This window comes from Stegostoma tigrinum, chromosome 26 (assembly GCF_030684315.1).
Source record: "Stegostoma tigrinum isolate sSteTig4 chromosome 26, sSteTig4.hap1, whole genome shotgun sequence".
NCBI lineage: Eukaryota > Metazoa > Chordata > Chondrichthyes > Orectolobiformes > Stegostomatidae > Stegostoma > Stegostoma tigrinum.
In genome coordinates, this window is record NC_081379.1 from 5,846,211 (window position 1) to 5,864,959 (window position 18,749).

Genomic DNA, 18,749 nt, shown 5'->3' on the forward strand with positions numbered 1-18,749 from the left:
GAGCACAAGACAAAAATAAAAGCCATTTTTTTCTGGTATTTCTCATATTCTGAGGCTGGTCATGGCACTTCAGATCAGTGAATGCCAAGACCACAAAGAACGCAAATTTGTAAAGGAATATCATTCTCTCAACCTTTTTTTGAGGGTGACGGAACTGCCCAAAGATTGGCCTGCATTTATATCGTACTTTTCACAACCTCAGAACACCTCAAAATGCCTTACCACCAGCAAAATACTTGCGAAGCACTCACTTCCTTCATTTGTCACTGTTACAATGCGCACACAGCAAGTTGAGATATCAATTGGGATCTTTTATGTCCACTTGAGGGGCGGATAGATCTGGGTTTAACATCTAATTTGAAATGAAGCACTTCTGGTAGAAGCACCATCTGACTGTTTCACTGGAATATTAATCTGGAAACTTACATTCCAGTCTCTGGAGCGTGACTTGAACCCACAACCTATGTCAAACAGGTTATCAAATCTAAGTATCAAAATAAGAATGAAGTGTAAGGTGCTAGATTCACAAATCATCTTGTCACAAATTACAAATTAATCAAATTACACAGAAGATTGTTCAATGTACTGATCATAAATTTAAACCCACAAACAGTTTTGTTGCATGCAATACTGCTGTACTGGGTCCAAAAACATTTATTTTCAAACAAAAAATAAATTCTTGGATAAACTCAGATCAAGCAGAATATGTGAACAGAAAGTTAACTTTTCAAACCTATGACCCTGCATCAGAACTGGGAATGCAAGAGTTGTGTGTCAGGGGCTAAGTAGAACAAATGAGAAGGTCAGTGATAGGATGGAGGCCAGGAGAGGTTAAATAAAGGATTTTGTGATGCAACAGCCAAAAAGCATGGTAATGAACATAAATGAACAAGGTCATTTCCACCTGAAGCACACATTACTGCATAAAAAAAATCATCTGAATTTAATATGAAGGGATTAAACAAAAACCGAGAAAAGAGGGACCCAGCAAAACAGAAAATCGGGGTAAAAAGCACACAGAATGAGTGTAAGTAGAGGTTTCAATTTAAAGTTGTCAAACACTATCACTGAATGAAGGCTCAAACTCCTCTAAACATTATTGCACACCACGGTCAATAAGGTCAGCACAGGAGCAAGGTGAAAATTAAACTGACAGCAAACCAGTTGGGGTTGCGCTCGTATTGAATATGCTCCAGTGAGTTTGCACTTAGTCTCCCAAATGTAGAAAATATCATATTGGGAGCAGCAAATACAGGATACTAAATTTGAAATAAATACAAATACATTGCTGTTGCACTTCGAAGGAGAGTCTGAGATTTGGATGGCGATTAGGACGGAGGTATAAGTATCAATGCTGCATCACCTTCATTTGCAAGGAAACGCTCTGTAGAGAAGGGAGGGAGTGTTAGGGTGACACAGGAGTGGGATAAGAATAACACAGAAGGAATTCTGACAAGGGAAAGGCAGGGGGGAAAGAGGTTTTCAGTGAATGCATTTTGTGCCCAGAGTTGGAGGAACTGGCAAAGGGCAATTTCTGGAAATATGGTGGTCAGTGAAGTGGAAAGTGAGGGGAACCTGGGTCTGGGAGCCAGGTGCTAAGTTTGGAGAACAGAGGCACATAAGACTGGGCATGCTGGAGGCTTTCAAATCTAACTAATACTTCTATACCTCACTAATAATCTATAAAGATTAAACTCCAACAAGATTTCTCAAACAGAAATGTACGCATGGAAGTTAAGTGATCTTCCAAGAATGCAAACATGCAAAGATAACAGCAAGATTTTACTTGCAAAGCAAAGACGAATATAGGAAATTACATGAAGCACTTCAACATGTTGGCTTACCTCTTAAGGCACTCATGGAGAATTTGATATGGTGACAGGAGTCCAGCCTTATTGGTCAATTCATATACCCGTGAGTCCTCAATACTGATGTGGTTGAAGTACTAAAATGAAAGAAATGAACACCAATGGTGTACAAAGCAGAGCCTGGCGTTTCTTTTACAAACTCTGAATGTCAGCCAATACTGTCAAATGCATTGACACTGAGTTCAGCTGTAATTTGGCATGTTTATATGGACACTAGATGGCAATGCGGTAATATATTACATGTAAAAAAAAACTAACCAAAAAGGCAACTATGCAAGATTGCCGAGATGAAGTACAAAGTGGAAATGATACGAAGGCTGGGGGTTATATAGGGTTAGTTGTGCTGTTTGGAGAAGCTAAAATAAATTAGTTTTTCCCCTGGTCTTGCAACTTAACGTTTCTATAAATTCAGGGGAAGTGCAGCAGAGGGGTCTTAGAATTCCAACTCATCAGCTGAATCAAGGCATCTCATATGCAAGGAATAAAAGCCCCAACTAACTCAGTTTGCATGCTACTGAGTACATCAGTTCAGAGGCTCTTAGCTCTAATAGCTGGTGCATTGTGCTTGATGATTACAGCAGTCATTAATATACTGAGGCTAAGGTGGTAATATAGAAGGACAAAGTGGAAAATAAAATTAGGCAGCTTTTTGCTCTCAAGCGCGTTCTGGTCACCGCGTGCAAGAGGACAGACACAGACGTCATCATCTACCACACAAGTACAAACAGATTGCTAACAATTGCTGTCAAGTTCAATCATTACTTAGACAAGGCATTCAGGGGTATTAAATACTGCAGATGTGAACAGCCAACTGCTTGACACCAAATCTTCAGAAGAGTGACAAAGGGAGGAAAATGTAAATCATAACTGACCATATTAAAACGTCAATTATTGGCATAGTTTCATACTAGCACTATTAGGCAAAACAGTTCCTTAAAATACTAATTATTCAAAGGCTAAATTTGTAAGGTAACTTACATAATAAATTCTCTTCTTTGATCAGTGCCCAGGATGAGGGCAGCACTGACAAGGCCAGCATTCACTGCCCATCCCGAATTGCCCAATCTCAAGTTAGAGACAAGTCCACATTGACCCCACATTTAGCACATATATAGGCCAGACCAGATAAGATTAGTAGGTTTCCTTCCCTGAAAGGACATTACTGACTAAGAAAGGTGTTTTATGACAATGAACAGTGGTTACAACCTTATCACTGAATCAAAATTTCACCATCTATCATCGTAGCATTCAGATACGTGCCCCTAAGTCATTAATCGGGGGCTCTGGATTACTTGCTCAGTGACTTTACCACTACGTCTTTGGACATATTCACGGAGGCATATTCTCCCTAAGAGCACCTGTCCTGTACCAAACACAAACTTGACATGTAGCAGCTGAAATTAGTATAACTTTTCTCTAGTACAAAAAGTAAGTCAAGTAACATGTTTGTTCGTTAGCACATTGAGCCAGTTGTTCTGTGGCATGCAAACGTTTCGTTACCATTCTAGACATCATTATCAGTGGGACCCCTAATCAAAGGGTGGATGTTCTACTCTGTTCTGTATTTATACGATTCTCTGGTGTGATGGGTCTTCAGTTCTGGTTCTGGCTTTTTTAGCAGCGGTATGTTTACTGGGTCTATTTCTATGTTTTTGTTAATGGAGTCCTGTATTGAGAACCAGGCTTCTAGAAATTCCCTTACATGTCTGTTCTTCGCTTGTTCCAATCGAACTGATGACCCTCATTATCTGTGTTTTGAGACAAGTGAATTTTGGTTGTGACTTTTTACAGCCAGTTGGTGTTCGTGTGCAGCGGGTGCAATAAACATTACATTGGACAAACAGGGAGGAAACTGACGGCCAGGATACACGAACAACCAGCTGGCAGTAAAAAGACATGACCAACGAGACACACACACACACACACACAATGGAGGGCCATTAGTTCGACTGGGACAAGCGAAGAACAGAACAGACATGCAAGGGAAACGTGGTTCTCAACATAGGACTCCATTAACAAACTCAGAAATAGACACTGTACACATACCGCTGCTAAAAAACAAGTGACAAGACCCATCGCACCACAGGACCATACAAATTCGGAACAGAGCAGAATACCAACGCTTCGATTAGAGGTCGCACTGACAATATTGCCTAGAAGAGTAACGAAACATCAGGACACCGTGGAACAATCGGTTCGGTGAGCTAACAAACAACTACATACACAACCCAAGCTACAAATTTTCACTGACCTTACGTAATACATAAAGCACAATACAAAAGAAAAACTTAGATTTTGACAAATTTAGGCAGTTCGTGGACACGTGTTGCTGCCAGTTCAAGTAAAATGACAGCCATCAGCTAGCAGCACTAATGTGTATCACAGAATGGAGGGACACATTGGTGCCATTGTTCAACCAGGCTTTGCACTTCCAGCTACATCCATGCCTCGAGTCAAAAATTAGAGATAAATTACCAGATCTAGATATTGAGATGAATTCCCAAACAAGTTCTTAATTTTTGAACAAGGTCTATTTATATAGGGTGCATAAACAATAGAAGGCTTGCGTTCAAGTCCCCTGTTCCAGAAGTGCATAATAACATCTCTCTATAGGATCATAAGAAAAATATATAATGCATTCTAAATCACTAAATGGACGCTGAACAGTAACAGAACAGTTAGAAGAAATTTTCAAAAGGAAGTAAGGATGAGAGAAATAAGGCAGAGTAAGCTGTAGAGAACGAGGGCAAGAAAGCTGCACCAACAGCATGATGGCGAAAGGGCCAGGCTGATATTTAGGGTTTGATAAGTTGCTTACGATAGGGATAAGCCAAAAATCAATAAAATCTAAAATAAAAACATAGCATTAGGATCACAAAGCCATTGAATGCAGCTGGAATTTAATCCATGCATTTTTGAAAAAACGCAATTAACTTTCCCAAATACATGGTACTTGGAACGTACCAAATGTCAACACCAAAACCAAGGTGAGGATGCTTTTATCAATGATAATTCATGATAAAAATCAATTGTTTGGGCATATGAAGATTTCTGAATGAAAATCAAAATCTGAATTTGAGGTTGTATCATGTTTAACTAACTTTGATGATATTTTCTGATGAAAGCAAATATTATTGCTGTACCGTACATGATCTCCAAAAGGTATCTGACGGATGTGCAGCAAAACACATTGGTAAGCAAAGATAAGAGCCGATGGAACAAAGGGGGCAGGTGAAACAAGTGGTTAATTAAGCATATACATCCAAGGGTTTATTAACAGGTGAAGTGAATGATTAAAAACACTGGTTCAGATCCAAGTGGAGTACCATTAAACCTCTAGTGTGGAGACTATGCCATTCGGCCTAACAGGTCCACTGACCAAGCCTCTGAAGGGCATCCCAACCAGATCCATCCCACTACCCTTTCCCTGCATTTCCCATGGCTAACTCACCTAGCCTACATTGGCCTGAAAACTACGGGCAATTTAGCTTGGCCAATCTCCCTAAGCTGCACATGTTTGGACTGTGGGAGGAAACCGGAGCACCCAGATGAAACCCATGCAGACATGGGGGAGAACGTGCAAACTCCACACAGTCACCCAAGGGTGGAATTGAACCTGCGCCCCTGGTGTGTGAGGCAGCAATGCTAAACACTGAGCCACCATTTGGCATTCTATTCTGGCACTAGGCTTCAGGAAAATTCTGATCAGGAGTTTCTGGGGCTGATTTCGGAAGTGTGGCAGAAAATCATCCCAAAGAAGAAACATAAGGGGTGGACAAAGACAACTTTGACAAGGGAAGTCAGGGACTCAAAAGCAAAAGCAAAATTCCACTACAAGGTAAAAATTGCTTGTTAAAATGAGCTGACAATACCATTCACCTTGTCAGACACTTTCAGGCAGATGGAAATCATTGTCAAATACAAAAGAAAGCTTCCGTAACACCTCCCTAAACCTACGAAGAAATACCAACATTCTATTAATGAACTAAGAGAAAATTTCAGGAAGATTTAGGAAGATATTTCAACCAACTGTGCAGGTGAACTTCACACCAACCAAAAGGTACCGATTACCCAAAGGAATATGTAACAAACAATATTAATAGAACATGCGTGAAGGTCAACAGATGCAATTAGCAGAGGTAATAGGAACTTGGCAGCGTGGAGGAACAGAGGGATCTTGGTGTGCAGATACATAGATCCCTTAAAATGGCCACCCAAGTGGACAGGGTTGTTAAGAAAGCATATGGTGTTTTGGCTTTCATTAACAGGGGGATTGAGTTTAAGAGTCGTGAGATCTTGTTGCAGCTCTATAAAACTTTGGTTAGACCGCACTTGGAATACTGCGTCCAGTTCTGGTCGCCCTATTATAGGAAAGATGTGGATGCTTTGGAGAGGGTTCAAAGGAGGTTTACCAGGATGCTGTCTGGACTGGAGGGCTTATCTTATGAAGAGAGGTTGACTGAGCTCGGACTTTTTTCATTGGAGAAAAGGAGGAGGAGAGGGGACCTAATTGAGGTATACAAGATAATGAGAGGCATAGATAGAGTTGATAGCCAGAGACTATTTCCCAGGGCAGAAAAGGCTAACACGAGGGGTCATAGTTTTAAGCTGGTTGGAGGAAAGTATAGAGGGGATGTCAGAGGCGGGTTCTTTACACAGAGAGTTGTGAGAGCATGGAATGCGTTGCCAGCAGCAGTTGTGGAAGCAAGGTCATTGGGGTCATTTAAGAAACTGCTGGACATGCATATGGTCACAGAAATTTGAGGGTGCATACATGAGGATCAATGGTCGGCACAACATCGTGGGCTGAAGGGCCTGTTCTGTGCTGTACTGTTCTATGTTCTAACTGCAGATGCTGGAGAATCTGAGATAACAAGGTGCAGAGCTGGATGAACACAGCAGGCCAAGCAGCATCAGAGGGGCAGGAAAGCTGACGTTTTGCACCTAGACCCTACTTTAACATGCTCATTTCTGAAGAAGGGTCTTGGCCAGAAACAACAGCCCTCCTGCTCCTCGGTCTGCTGTATTCATCCAGCTCTACACCTTGTTATCTCAGATGAAATTAGTATCTTTCTATGTCCTGCTCAGCTGTGTTTTGATAACATTTTCTTTGCTATTTGAAGTGTGGAACTAGTGATTGGCATATGAATATTCCCTATGATGCATTTTTCAAAAATAAAAACTATCAGGTAAGTTGCTATGAAATACAGACTGCTGGTTAGCTACCGCAGGAATGACAATATACCCATTTCATCTGACAACTAAATGTAGAAGCCTTTTGTCTGCCTTTCAGAAGTTTAAAAAAAAAGCCACAATGCAGGACAACTTACGCTTTATTCCAAAACCTGGAAGTATGCGTAATGAATACTTCATTGAAAAGAGGGGAGGTGATGGGCTAGTGGTATTAATCCAGGGACACAGGTAAGGTTCTGGGGACCTGGGTTCAAATCTTGTTCTGGCAAATGATGGAATTTGAATTCAATGAAGATCTGGAATTAAAAGTTTAATGATGGCCATGAAACCATGAATGATCATTAGTAAATAATACATCTGGTTCACCGATGTCTCTTAGGCAAAGAAATCTGCCCTTGTCTGGTCTGGCCTACATGTGACGCCAGACCTAGAACAATGTGGCTGACTCTTCATTGCCCTCAGGGCAATTAGAAATGGGCAATAAGTGCTGGCCTGGCCAGTGACAGCTACATTTCAACAATGTATTTTAAGAAAGCATAACATAACACAAGAGTTTTACTTCCGTACTTGGAACTATTCCCTATGTTTATTATATACACAACCTTAGACAATAAACTCTGCTCCTTTAACTCACCACAGGGAGGATCAAGAGTAAATACGTATTGCATTCTTTCAAAATTTATATTCTGGCAAAGCAAGGTATTTTTGAGCCTTGAGGTGAGTAATTAAACAGAGAAGAGGGCACTCAATAGGTCGAGGAAATATCTCCACCGTACTGCACCAACTCAACATATTGTAATCATGCATTTTTTTGGGGCTTTTTCCTCTCTGGTTGATGCTCTGCAACTTCAAAGAAGGTGGAAAAAGAAATTTTTAATTAAGAACTTCCATCTCACTCAGGAAGTTTCACATCAACCCACGTATTCTGAAAATTCTGCTCACCTTTTTGACAGTGATAAATTGTACCATAGGAGCTGAGAAAAAATACTAACGTTCTAATTCAAGTAATTCTTTAAAATTCTAAGAAATTTCCACTATCTTCCAATGTTAATAAACCCTTTGCAACATACGCTATATTGAAATGTTGCAGATTTGTTTACAGAAACAGGAAAATATTATTGTAAACATAATTAAATTACCAACATATTTTTAAACATAATTATATTTTAAGTTATCACTTTGAAAATTAAAAAAAAGCAGAAAATAAAGCACAATACTGGAACAGTGAAAGGAGGAGTGCAAGTAAACAAAATAAATGAATGCCTTGCATGCATTTCCACACATCAATTAAAGGGAACACTGGAAAATGAAATTATACACACAGTTCTCCACATGAAACAACTGTACAGGAAGCAGACACTGATATTTTGCTGGGGTGATGGTGGGTCCAACAATGGATCAGACAGCTGGTCAACCCTATTTCAGTTATTGTGGGGATCCCTGACTGTCTAGTGGACATAAACCAACGAACTCCTATCGGGGCTTCGTTCCCTTTGAAAGGGTCTTTCCAGTCTCGGCAGCACACTGGAAGCTATGATCACTGCAGAGACTGCACCCAGCAGAAGCAGCAGCATGGATGCAGTTGACGAAACAAAGTAAATGGGGTTGGGGCTGCTGGTTCAAAAGAGTGGTGAGGGATAGGAGTCTTTGTTGTCATGAGACTGGCCAAGGGGACAACGCCTGTAGCCACCTAAGTGATAAGTGGCTTCTGAGCTGGAAGGCTATTCCTACACCTTCCCTGTTATGGGTAAATGCTGCAATGGAGTGAAGTTGAACAGCACACCATCCACCCTCAGCCCCACACTCCCTATGTTTCTTGATTTGCACTCCTGGTTCACAACCTGTCCTGCTCCCTCAAATCCTACAGAATCCCAGTAAGGGAATGCAAAATTTAGAGAAACACAGGAAAAACAAAGAGGAGTTAAAACAAAATTACCTCAAGTTCATCACTGTCTTTGGGTTTCTCATCAGAGGTCTGTTTGATAAAGTCGGGAATGAGGATTTCCAGTGTAGCACGGGCTGGCAACATCAAGAAATCATACCAATTTTAGCACAATGGTTATTTTTATTTAAGTTACTAAAAATAATTGATGAGATAAGATCTGGTAAACCACTTCTTATAAAGTTATTAAATGAATGTGGAATTAAGCAAGCACATAATGGAATGTATCAGAACTCTTGCATTTTGAGGATATTTTCTATAATTACCAATGTTACTTCCCTGTTCCTTTCATCGAGTCATACAGCACAGAGGAGAACTTTTGGCCCATCAAATCAGCGCCAATCTACACTAACACTACTTTCCAGTACTTGGCCCATAGCGTTGAACGTTGGGATTTTTCATGTGTTCACCCATTTAACTTTGCAAAGGTAATGAGGTTTCCTTCCCTACGACCTTCTCTAGCATTGCATTTGATTCCCAGCACCCTCTGGACTAAAAAAAACTGTTCCTCAAATTCCCTCTAAATGTCCTGTCCTATCCTCCTCCTTAAAACTATGTCCCTTCATTACGAACTTAAGGGAACAGCTGCTTCCTATGTACCCTGTCATGCCCCTCGATATTAAGCACCTCAAATCAGATTCCCCATCTCAGCCATTTTCACTCTTAAGAAAAACGTGAGTGTATCCAAGATAGCGAGGTGTAGAGTTGGACGAACACAGCAGGCCAAGCAGCATCAGAGGAGCAGGAAAGCTGACGTTTTGGGCCCGAAACATCAGTTTTCCTGCTCCTCTGATGCTGCTTGGCCTGCTCTGTTTGTCCAGCTCTACACCTCGTTATCTCATTCTCCAGCACTGGCAGCTCCTACTATCTGAGTTTATCCAACCTCTCTTAATAGCTAAAATAGTCCAAACTATGCAATGCTCTGGTGAACCTCCTCTGCAATCATACCCTTATCACAGTGTCATGGCCAGAGTTGCACAGAGTATTCCAGCTGCGGCCTAACTAAAAGTACGGGTCACACTTGGTCATTCACATTCTCATTTTGTAACATCACATCCTGATTCCTGCCACAAAAAATTCCACAGGAGAGCCGTTAAAATTCATTTATGTGTTAATAAAATGCTCCTGCAGTAGTTCAATGGCTTAGATGGAGTAACTGAACTGGAGAGTCTCAAAGGTTTAGTTTCACTGTACACTGAATTAGATTGCTCAACAGGGATTAAGGTAGACTGCCACAATTGGCTTCAGAATCTCTTGATTAGGGAGGGGGGTAAAAGTGTTCAGGGCCTAGGGTTCCAGAGAGCGGAGTAAACATTCCTGCAGATGTGGAAAAGGATGGCTCCAGGCAAGAATACAATGATTAACTTATGGTGAAATCATCACTGGTATTCATAGTTCAGGTAAAGACAAACAGATGTCTACACACTGAATGAGCTGCTGATGATATGCAGTTAACCAAATCTCAACAACAAGACAACTTTAAAAAAGAATAAAAGATAGGAAAAAGCTAGCAAAGAAAAATCTCTGCAGAATTACATTTCAATTATATTAGTACATATGGACAAAAGCACAAGCTGAGAGCTGTCAAGTTCAAATTTAGGACAATGTTCATAAATATTTTACACAGAAGTTAACTTCTAGCTGGAACAGGTGCCAGGAAGGGTGATTTATACCATCACAGATGTTGCTGCGGCAAGAACTTATATAGTCTGCAAAGATGAAATTGAATGGCCACTTTTCATGCAATCTATTCTGGTGATCTTCTGTGAAAAATTAAGAAAAGTTCATTTTTAATAAACAATAAATACCTGCTTTATTCTTCGCAAGTTTTTTGCTGCTGGCAGTTCCTGTACCATAAGTTACACCATCAATTACGACCGAAGCTCCAAAAGGGTCACTTGGATTTTCTGAAAAAAAATTAGATCTGGTAAGTTAGTACTTCTGGATGAAGAAAATACTTAAACAAATAGTGTTTTGTGGAATAACTGAAAGCTAGAGTTTTTTACATAAAAACAGTCACAGAAAAATTTCAAGTCTTTTTGCAAATTAATAGGGAAGGATTTTGACATCATTTAGAGCTCAGACAAATAAATAAATGATGCTTTCCAGATATGAGAATTGCTGCCTTTCAAGCTTAATTATTTTCAGGGCTTCTACAGTAGATATATGCTTGGTGTAATCTCCTTGGGAGGGGAAAAATAACAGGATGGAGACAATGACAGCATGGTTACACTTAAAGTTTTATCATTAGTTACCATTACAACTAATTACAGAATTTTATACAACAGAAGGAAGCCATTTGATCCATCATGTCTGTACAGATTCCCAAAAGAGCTACCCACCTATTCCCAACTGGAACCATAAAATTTATTACAGAATTCATTAGGGTACAGTCTTTTCAGGAGTTTTGTGGCACAATGATCGGATTTCTACCTCTGGACAGAAAGTTCAGGTTCCAGTCTCACTTGCCACAGTTGTGCCACAAAATGTGGTTTAAAACTAACTGAGAGGACATTAAGAATCCACCAGATTGCAAATTACACAAGCCAGACAAAGCAGGGCTGGAAGTTTCCTTAACCTGAAGAACATTCTTGAACTGAAGATGTTTTCATGACAATTCCCCAATTTTTAACTACATTCTCATCTTGCTATTGGAAGATTTGAGCATGCAATATTAATCCTCAGTCCTGACTTAAATTGCTGAATTCCTTGCATTTGTCATCAACTTTTGTTCAAAACCACTAATTTTGCAAATGGCCAGGCGATGTGATTCAAGAGTGACCATACACTATTTGTAAAAGGAACTTTACTTGGTCATTAATGCCACCACCCAGTGTTTGTAGAATCATGGAATGGTTGCAGAAGGAAGTCATTCAGCTCACTGCGTCTGTACCAGATCAGAGCATGTTAAATTGGTGTCAGTCTCCTGCCTCTCACCTGTACACTGAACAGAAACAATTACCTAATACCTTCTTGAATACCTCAAATGATCTCATCTTCACCACACTTCAAGGCAGTACATCCCAAACCCTAACTACGCAGTGCAAAAACTATTTTTCTTACTTTACAGTTGCTGGTTTTGCAAAACACTTGGGTGGAACTGCTTCTCCGCATCCTCGGCCCAGACCCTTCACAATTTTGAAAACCTATAAAATCTTCCTTTGGACTTGGCTTCTCCAAGTCCCAACTTAAGTTTTTCCTTCTATCTCAATGGTCTTACCCCTGGAACTATTCTAAAATAATTCTTCTGCACTTTCTCCATACTTTGGCATTCTTCACATAATGTGGCAAACAGAGCTGTGGACAATGCTCCCATTGAGGTTTAACGAGTGTCTTACATAAACCTATCATAATGTCCTGCTTTTGCAAATTATGCCCTTAAAGAAACCAGGAATACTGGGCACTTCATTAACAGTTCTAACTGTCCTGTCACCTTTAATGGCTTGTGTACATTTACAGCAATCTGTCAGCTCCTGCACACTCTTTAGAATACTACAGTCATTTCTGTGGAACCTAGGGGTTCCATTCTTGACAAAAATTTGCAGGTGTGGAACTCATTAAAAATAGGTTAAACTGGTTGAAAGCATCACTGATATGCCATTTTTGTTACTTTTTTGACGTGGATACGTGAATCTGTGATTTTGCAAAGAGGATTTACTGTAATATTTCATAGTGTTTCTCATGTACTTTGTGTCAAGGTGCCACACTTCTCCACACGAATTTCACCGAAGTGCCCACCTTACCAGCTTGTTTCTGTCCTTTTGGAGTTTTACACTGTCCTCCTCACAGGTGGGAGTATTTTCAAGATTTGTGTTGTCAAACAAACTCTGATATTATTCCCTGTACACCAAGATCTAGATCATTTGTAGACATAGCAAAACCAGAGGTCCAAATTCTGACCCCGAGGAACTCACCTACAAACCTTCATATTGCAAAACGAAGTTCAGTGCTGTTTCATACCCCTTTCCGATTTTGTAATTATGTTGCTACAGCTCCTTTCCTCAAGCCTATTGTGTGGAACTGTATCAAAAGCCCTATGGAAGCCCACGTACACCATTTCAACAGCCTTCCCTTGGTCAATCCTGCATTACCTCTTCAAAATACCCCTGCAAGTTAGTTTGACACTTCTCTCCCTGAAATTCATGCTGACTTGTCTGAATCAATCCACAACTTTCCAAGTGACTATGTGTTCTTTCTCAACTGTTCCTCAAAGACACCCCACAATTGATGAGCTGATCCTCCTAACCAAGGGTACAATGCTTGCAATTCTCCATTTCTCTGGCGCCACTCTAGAATCCAATCTGTAATTTTCACTCCAATTTCCTTCAATATCTTGGTTAGCATTTCATCTAGTCTTGATGTTTTATCAACTTTTAAGTATCATTGGAAGTCAGAGCAACAAAAATTTGGAGGAGGCTAAAAACCAAATCTTTTAATGCTTTACACTCTCAACACATGCAGCAATGACACCAAGAATTTACAGCAAACCTCTATAATTCTATATTTAAAGATCCAAGGGCCTTATACATTATCATTTCATTTTTGCACAATTACCAAAGCTCTGAGATTAGCGCTCACCTTGTCAAGATAAACACATGGTGATCCAAGTTGCATTTCACTGTCAATGAGGGTTTTTCCCAAAGCACAGCATTGTGTTAAAGCAATCTGTTTTGGTTGGTCACCCTCTTCACAGTGGCAAGTGAATGAGAAACATCTTCAAAATAAAATATAAAACACACTTAAAGAGGCAGCTTACCACATTCAAAAAAATTGTAAACAGGGCGAACTTTCAGGACCCTTTGCATATATTCGTGCAGTATGCAGACTTCTGATTTTCCATTTGGGTTAATGACAAACTCTGACAAAAGAAATCAGGGAGGAAATTAATTCTGATTTAATCTAAAGAAAGTTTGAAATCGCAAGTAGTTTTAGATCCTTGTGGATTGCATTTAATACTAAACATTAAAATTTCATGATTATAATGCAGCCATTAAGTATCGTCACTAAATAAATAATTCATACAATTGACTAATGTTTCATACTTGTTGAACCAAATTTCCATTTCATGATCAATCCAGTAACAATTATGAAATGCAACAAATAAACACACACAGTTCAAGGCATTCCATTTTTAATTTTACGGTTCATTATCAGTTGTAAAATCTATTTAATGACTCAAATTTTTCCTGATCAAAGGTCATTTTTATTTTCTCGGCAACTCCATTTCTTATTAAAACAAGTTGCTCCTGCTATGCAATAGAAGTCCAATTGAAAGGTGAAAAACCTATCAATAAAGCAAACTGAATACTGCAGAACACAAGTAAGGAAATCATAAACTAGAGGTTCTGACATTATTTAGGTCACTGGTAAGGCTACGACTCAAGTACAATGCAGTTTATTAGTATGCAGTAATGAATAAAGATACAGTAGGAGGATCGCCTAATTCTTAGCAAAGGCCTCAAAGCGATAACAAGCCATGCTCTAGAATGCTGCCTCCATGTGATGTACCTATCCCCACAATGATGCAAGAACCAAAGATAATGGTACCGTCGCCAGACTGGTAATTCAGAACACCAGGCTAATGCTTTCAGAACATGGGCTCAAAACCAAATCATAATAAATGGTGAAACCTGAATTCAATTAAAACCTGGAACAAAAATCTCTAACAAATGACCATGTAAGCACTGACCATCATAAAAACCCATCCAGTTCACTAATGGTAAGAAATATGCCACCCTTATTTGGACCAGCCTGCTTGTGGTTCCAGAAACCCAGTGACTCGTAATTGTCCTCCACAATTATGAATGAGCAATAAATACAGTCCTAGCCAGCTACATTCATAGATTTTTCAAAAGTTCCAGGATTTGGAGCAAATTAAAAGATATTGCATTTATCGTGTCAAGTCTGAATGGTGAGCGACTTAGCAGTGTTTCCACAAACGTTTATTTTCAGTAGTAGAGGTTCTGTCCAAGAAACTTTGATGACTTTCTGTAATGCCTTGCTGCCTCTACACACCAGCAGAGGAGGGGATGAATGTTTAAACTGATGGATGTGATGCTGATCAAGCTGACTGGTTTTTTTTTTCCTGCACATGAGGCTTCTTCAACGCTGCAGTAACTCCATTCATTAAAAAACATTCTTACACTCCTGACTTGAGCTTGTAGGTACCTCACAAGCACTGAGCAGTCAAGTGGTGAGTCATTTATTAGAGAATTACCAGTGTCCGACTTGGTCTTGTAGTCAGAGTATTAATACAATTGATCTAGTCAATGATTAAGTTCAGGATGCCAAATCAGGAGAATTAGTCAGGAGTAATGCTTGAATGTCAACGTTAAATGCTTAGACTTTCTTGTTGGTGACAGCCATTGCCTCACACCAACTTTATTATTCAGGCATCACTGGTTGGGCCAGCATTCATTGACCAACCCTAGCTGCACTCAAATTGCACTGAGTGCCTACCTGAACCTCTCAGTCCAAGTCGGTCAACACACAATACCAGTAGGAAGAAGTTCCAGGATTCTGACCCAGTGGGAGTGAGGGAACAGGCATCTTAAGTGTTGAAGCTACACTCATCCAGGCAAGCGGAGAGGATTCATGCATTCTCCTGACTTGTATTTTGTAGACGACAGCCAAGATTTGGGAAGTGAGCTGGAGAGTTCCTCACTGCTGAAGTCCCACTCTCCCCTGTGCTCTTACAGCACAAGTCTTTTATGGCTAATGCAATATCCCATTGAATGTCAAGGGCAATGCTAGATTCTCCCCTGTTACAGATGGTCACTGTCCGACACTTACATAGCTTTTATGTTGCTTGCTGCTCGTCAGCCCAAACCCACAGAGTGTCCGGGTCTCACTGCATTTGGGGATGGACATCTTCAACCTCCGAGCGGTCATAAAATTGTGCCGGACATAGAAATGGAGATGCTTATTAATGATTGACTAACCTTACGGAGGGAAGGTCCCTGATGAAGCAGCTGAAGATGTTTGGACCTCGAAATCTAAGGAACTCCTGCAGGAATGTCCCGAAGGGTGATGACTGACCAACAACTATAAATATCTCCCTTTGTGGTAGGCATAACTCCAAAGAGTTGCCCTCCTATCACAGTATTGCCAATGATCTTTCCACCACTTGACCAATTACTGAAATTAGGCAGACTGGGTTGGTCATTGGCTGGATTAGATTTTTGCTTCATTTTTCACAGACAGGATGTACTAAGAAAAATTTCAACATTGCTAGGTAGATGTCGGTGCTGCATTTGTGCCTGAACAACTTAGGAGAGGCAAAAAGACACTTTGTTCTGCAGTACACTTCTCTTGTAAAAGAATTAGACTATAGTTGGGGCCAATAATCTATTGTGGTATCTGGTCACTCAGCCATTTCTTAATGATATGTAAGGATCTTAATGATCCTTCTCATTCTGAGTAAGGGTCACCAGACCCGAAACGTTAACTCTGATTGTTTCTTCACAGATTCTGCCAGACCTGCTCAGCTTCCAGGAACTTCTGCTTTTGTGCCTGATTTATGGCAACCGCAGATCTTTTGGTTTTTATGCAGAATGATCTGAACTGATCAGATGACCAAGGTGACGAAGATGGATCACCTACTTGGCAGGTGTGGTGAAAATGGTTACTTGATGGGCAAATAGATTTTTCTCAAGTTCTCAGATGTCTAACCAGAATGTAAACTGGGGCAGTCAAAAACTCTGAAGTGGACTTTTAAAACTGGTTTTTCAGCTAGCAGGAAAAAGTTGCACTCACATTCTGAGTGATGTATGTGCTTGAAATAACAAAGCTTGATGCAAACATGAACCAGCAGCAAATAGGAAAATAACTTGATTCATTACAATTCTCATTTTTACACTTATTCAGAGCAAGAGCAGATACTCTGAATTTCCGAGGAGAAAAGATCACCAGACTTTTCTCTCTCAATAACCATGGAATCCAAACATCAACACCTGTCAACTAAAAAGGTTGCTAGCCATTAAATTCTAACTTATAACACTGAAGAACAATGCTGAACTACTACTGCAGATCTTTATAAATGGTCTTCAAGCATAACTATCTCGAATAAACAGTAAAAACTCACTCCTTCTCCTTCACACCCATATCTAAATTTCCTGGCTCAGACAGCATTCTATAATTGCAAACTTGGGGAGGGAAGAGTAGAGACTGCTTCCCTTACAAAAATGAAATTTTGCTGACAGTGGACCAATGTTCACTCCATTTTTTCTTTATTGTACGCTCTTGAAGATTTCTGACCAGCCATCAAATGTGTTATCTTGTAGGAATGCTGGATGCATGCAGTCTGTTGTTAAATATGCCACATTGTGGTTGGTTGGCTCGCCGAGCTGGTTCGTTGTTCTGCAGACGTTTCATTACCCTGCTGGGTAACATCATCAGTGCAGCCTCCAATGAAGCGCCGGTGTATTTTCCCACCTGGTTTTTAAACTCGAGTCCGTTGAGCTGGATTACCGCACTTCTGGTTTCCCTTTGTAGTGGAGTGTATAAACTCTTTACACAAATGAGTGAACATGTCCAACACGCAGAAATAAAATTGAAAAACAGACTTTTCCCCCTCCCTTCAGCTCAAATTACATGACCATGGCTGTGGAAGAAAAATAAAAATCAGAGGAGCCAGAATAAGAAATTGGTCCTCAAATTCTGTATGTGAACTGTATGTAATCAAGTTTGCATATCATTTTCTTTGCATGCACAGAAGTTCAAGCTCACTTTCTGAAAGATGCTGCAAGCATTATTAAAACGTTCATATTAGGAGATGGTGAAATGTTCACATGGTGCTTTTACCTTTTTTTGTGGGTGCATCCTGAACAGAGAGAGTAATGAGTTTTTGATTGGCTGGCAGAATTGGCCGCTCAGCTTCTGCTTGCTTCCGTTTCATCTCCCGGTTAAACTGACGCCGTTCAGCCCAGGTCCGGAATTTCTTCACAGTGACTTGCTCAAAATCAAAGCGTTTTTCCAAGTATTTTTTAAATTCCTCAAGAGCTGAATAATGATAAATGGGATATGAACAGCACAAATCCATGTTCAGTGTACTTTGCTAGACTAACAATCCAAAGACATACCCTTGGACTGGAAATATAATAACTCATAAATCATAAAATTCACTTGAAATTAACTTGCACAACTTAATAATAATTCCTTGGGATCACAAACAATAATGGAAACTATTTTGACATGCAAAGATTACCAACTAGGTTTTTGAATCTGAAGTTTTAAACGGGCTTCAGAAACCAGGTGCTCTTAGAAGAAACAAGAATCTAGTCCATCCATAAACAGCTGTGCTGCTGTTAAATATGAAGCTTTAGAAAACCTTAAAGCTGCGTGTTTAGATCGCCAACCAGCCAGGTAACATGACGACTTACAGCACAACGTAAAATTCATCGTGACAATATGAAATCTCATCTAATCTCACAATGTAAGGGGACTGGAGACCAAAAGCACAGACTTTCATTGCCCAGAGAATTTCAATTTAGGAGCAAGGATGTCTGGATGCATCTACAGGGCCTTTGTGAAGTTGTATCTGGTATATTATGTGAAGTTTTACTCTTAACTAGGAAAATATACATTTGCCACCAAAGGAGTTCAGCAAAGGCTCATCAAGCTGAATCCTCGGATAGCACGTTTCTCAGATGAGGAGACATAGGGTCAATTAGACCTGTATTCATTGGAATTTAAAAGATTGACAGAGGAACTCATCGAAACATATTCGACTCTGATAGGCCTGGATG

General features: G+C 40.0%; 1 protein-coding gene across 2 annotated transcripts in view; it reads right to left on the bottom strand.

Moving 5' to 3' along the window:
• dgcr8 (DGCR8 microprocessor complex subunit) overlaps nucleotides 1-18,749 on the bottom strand; it is a 46,528-nt gene that overhangs the window by 12,538 nt on the left and 15,241 nt on the right. For both annotated transcript variants that reach the window (XM_048555844.2, XM_048555845.2), the window contains exons 6-10: nucleotides 17,806-18,003; nucleotides 13,760-13,861; nucleotides 10,812-10,910; nucleotides 8,998-9,080; nucleotides 1,845-1,945 (exon numbers count right to left, since the gene is read on the bottom strand). In XM_048555844.2, the coding sequence (XP_048411801.1) occupies nucleotides 1,845-1,945; nucleotides 8,998-9,080; nucleotides 10,812-10,910; nucleotides 13,760-13,861; nucleotides 17,806-18,003 (583 nt within the window). The remainder of the gene's footprint in view (nucleotides 1-1,844; nucleotides 1,946-8,997; nucleotides 9,081-10,811; nucleotides 10,911-13,759; nucleotides 13,862-17,805; nucleotides 18,004-18,749) is intronic.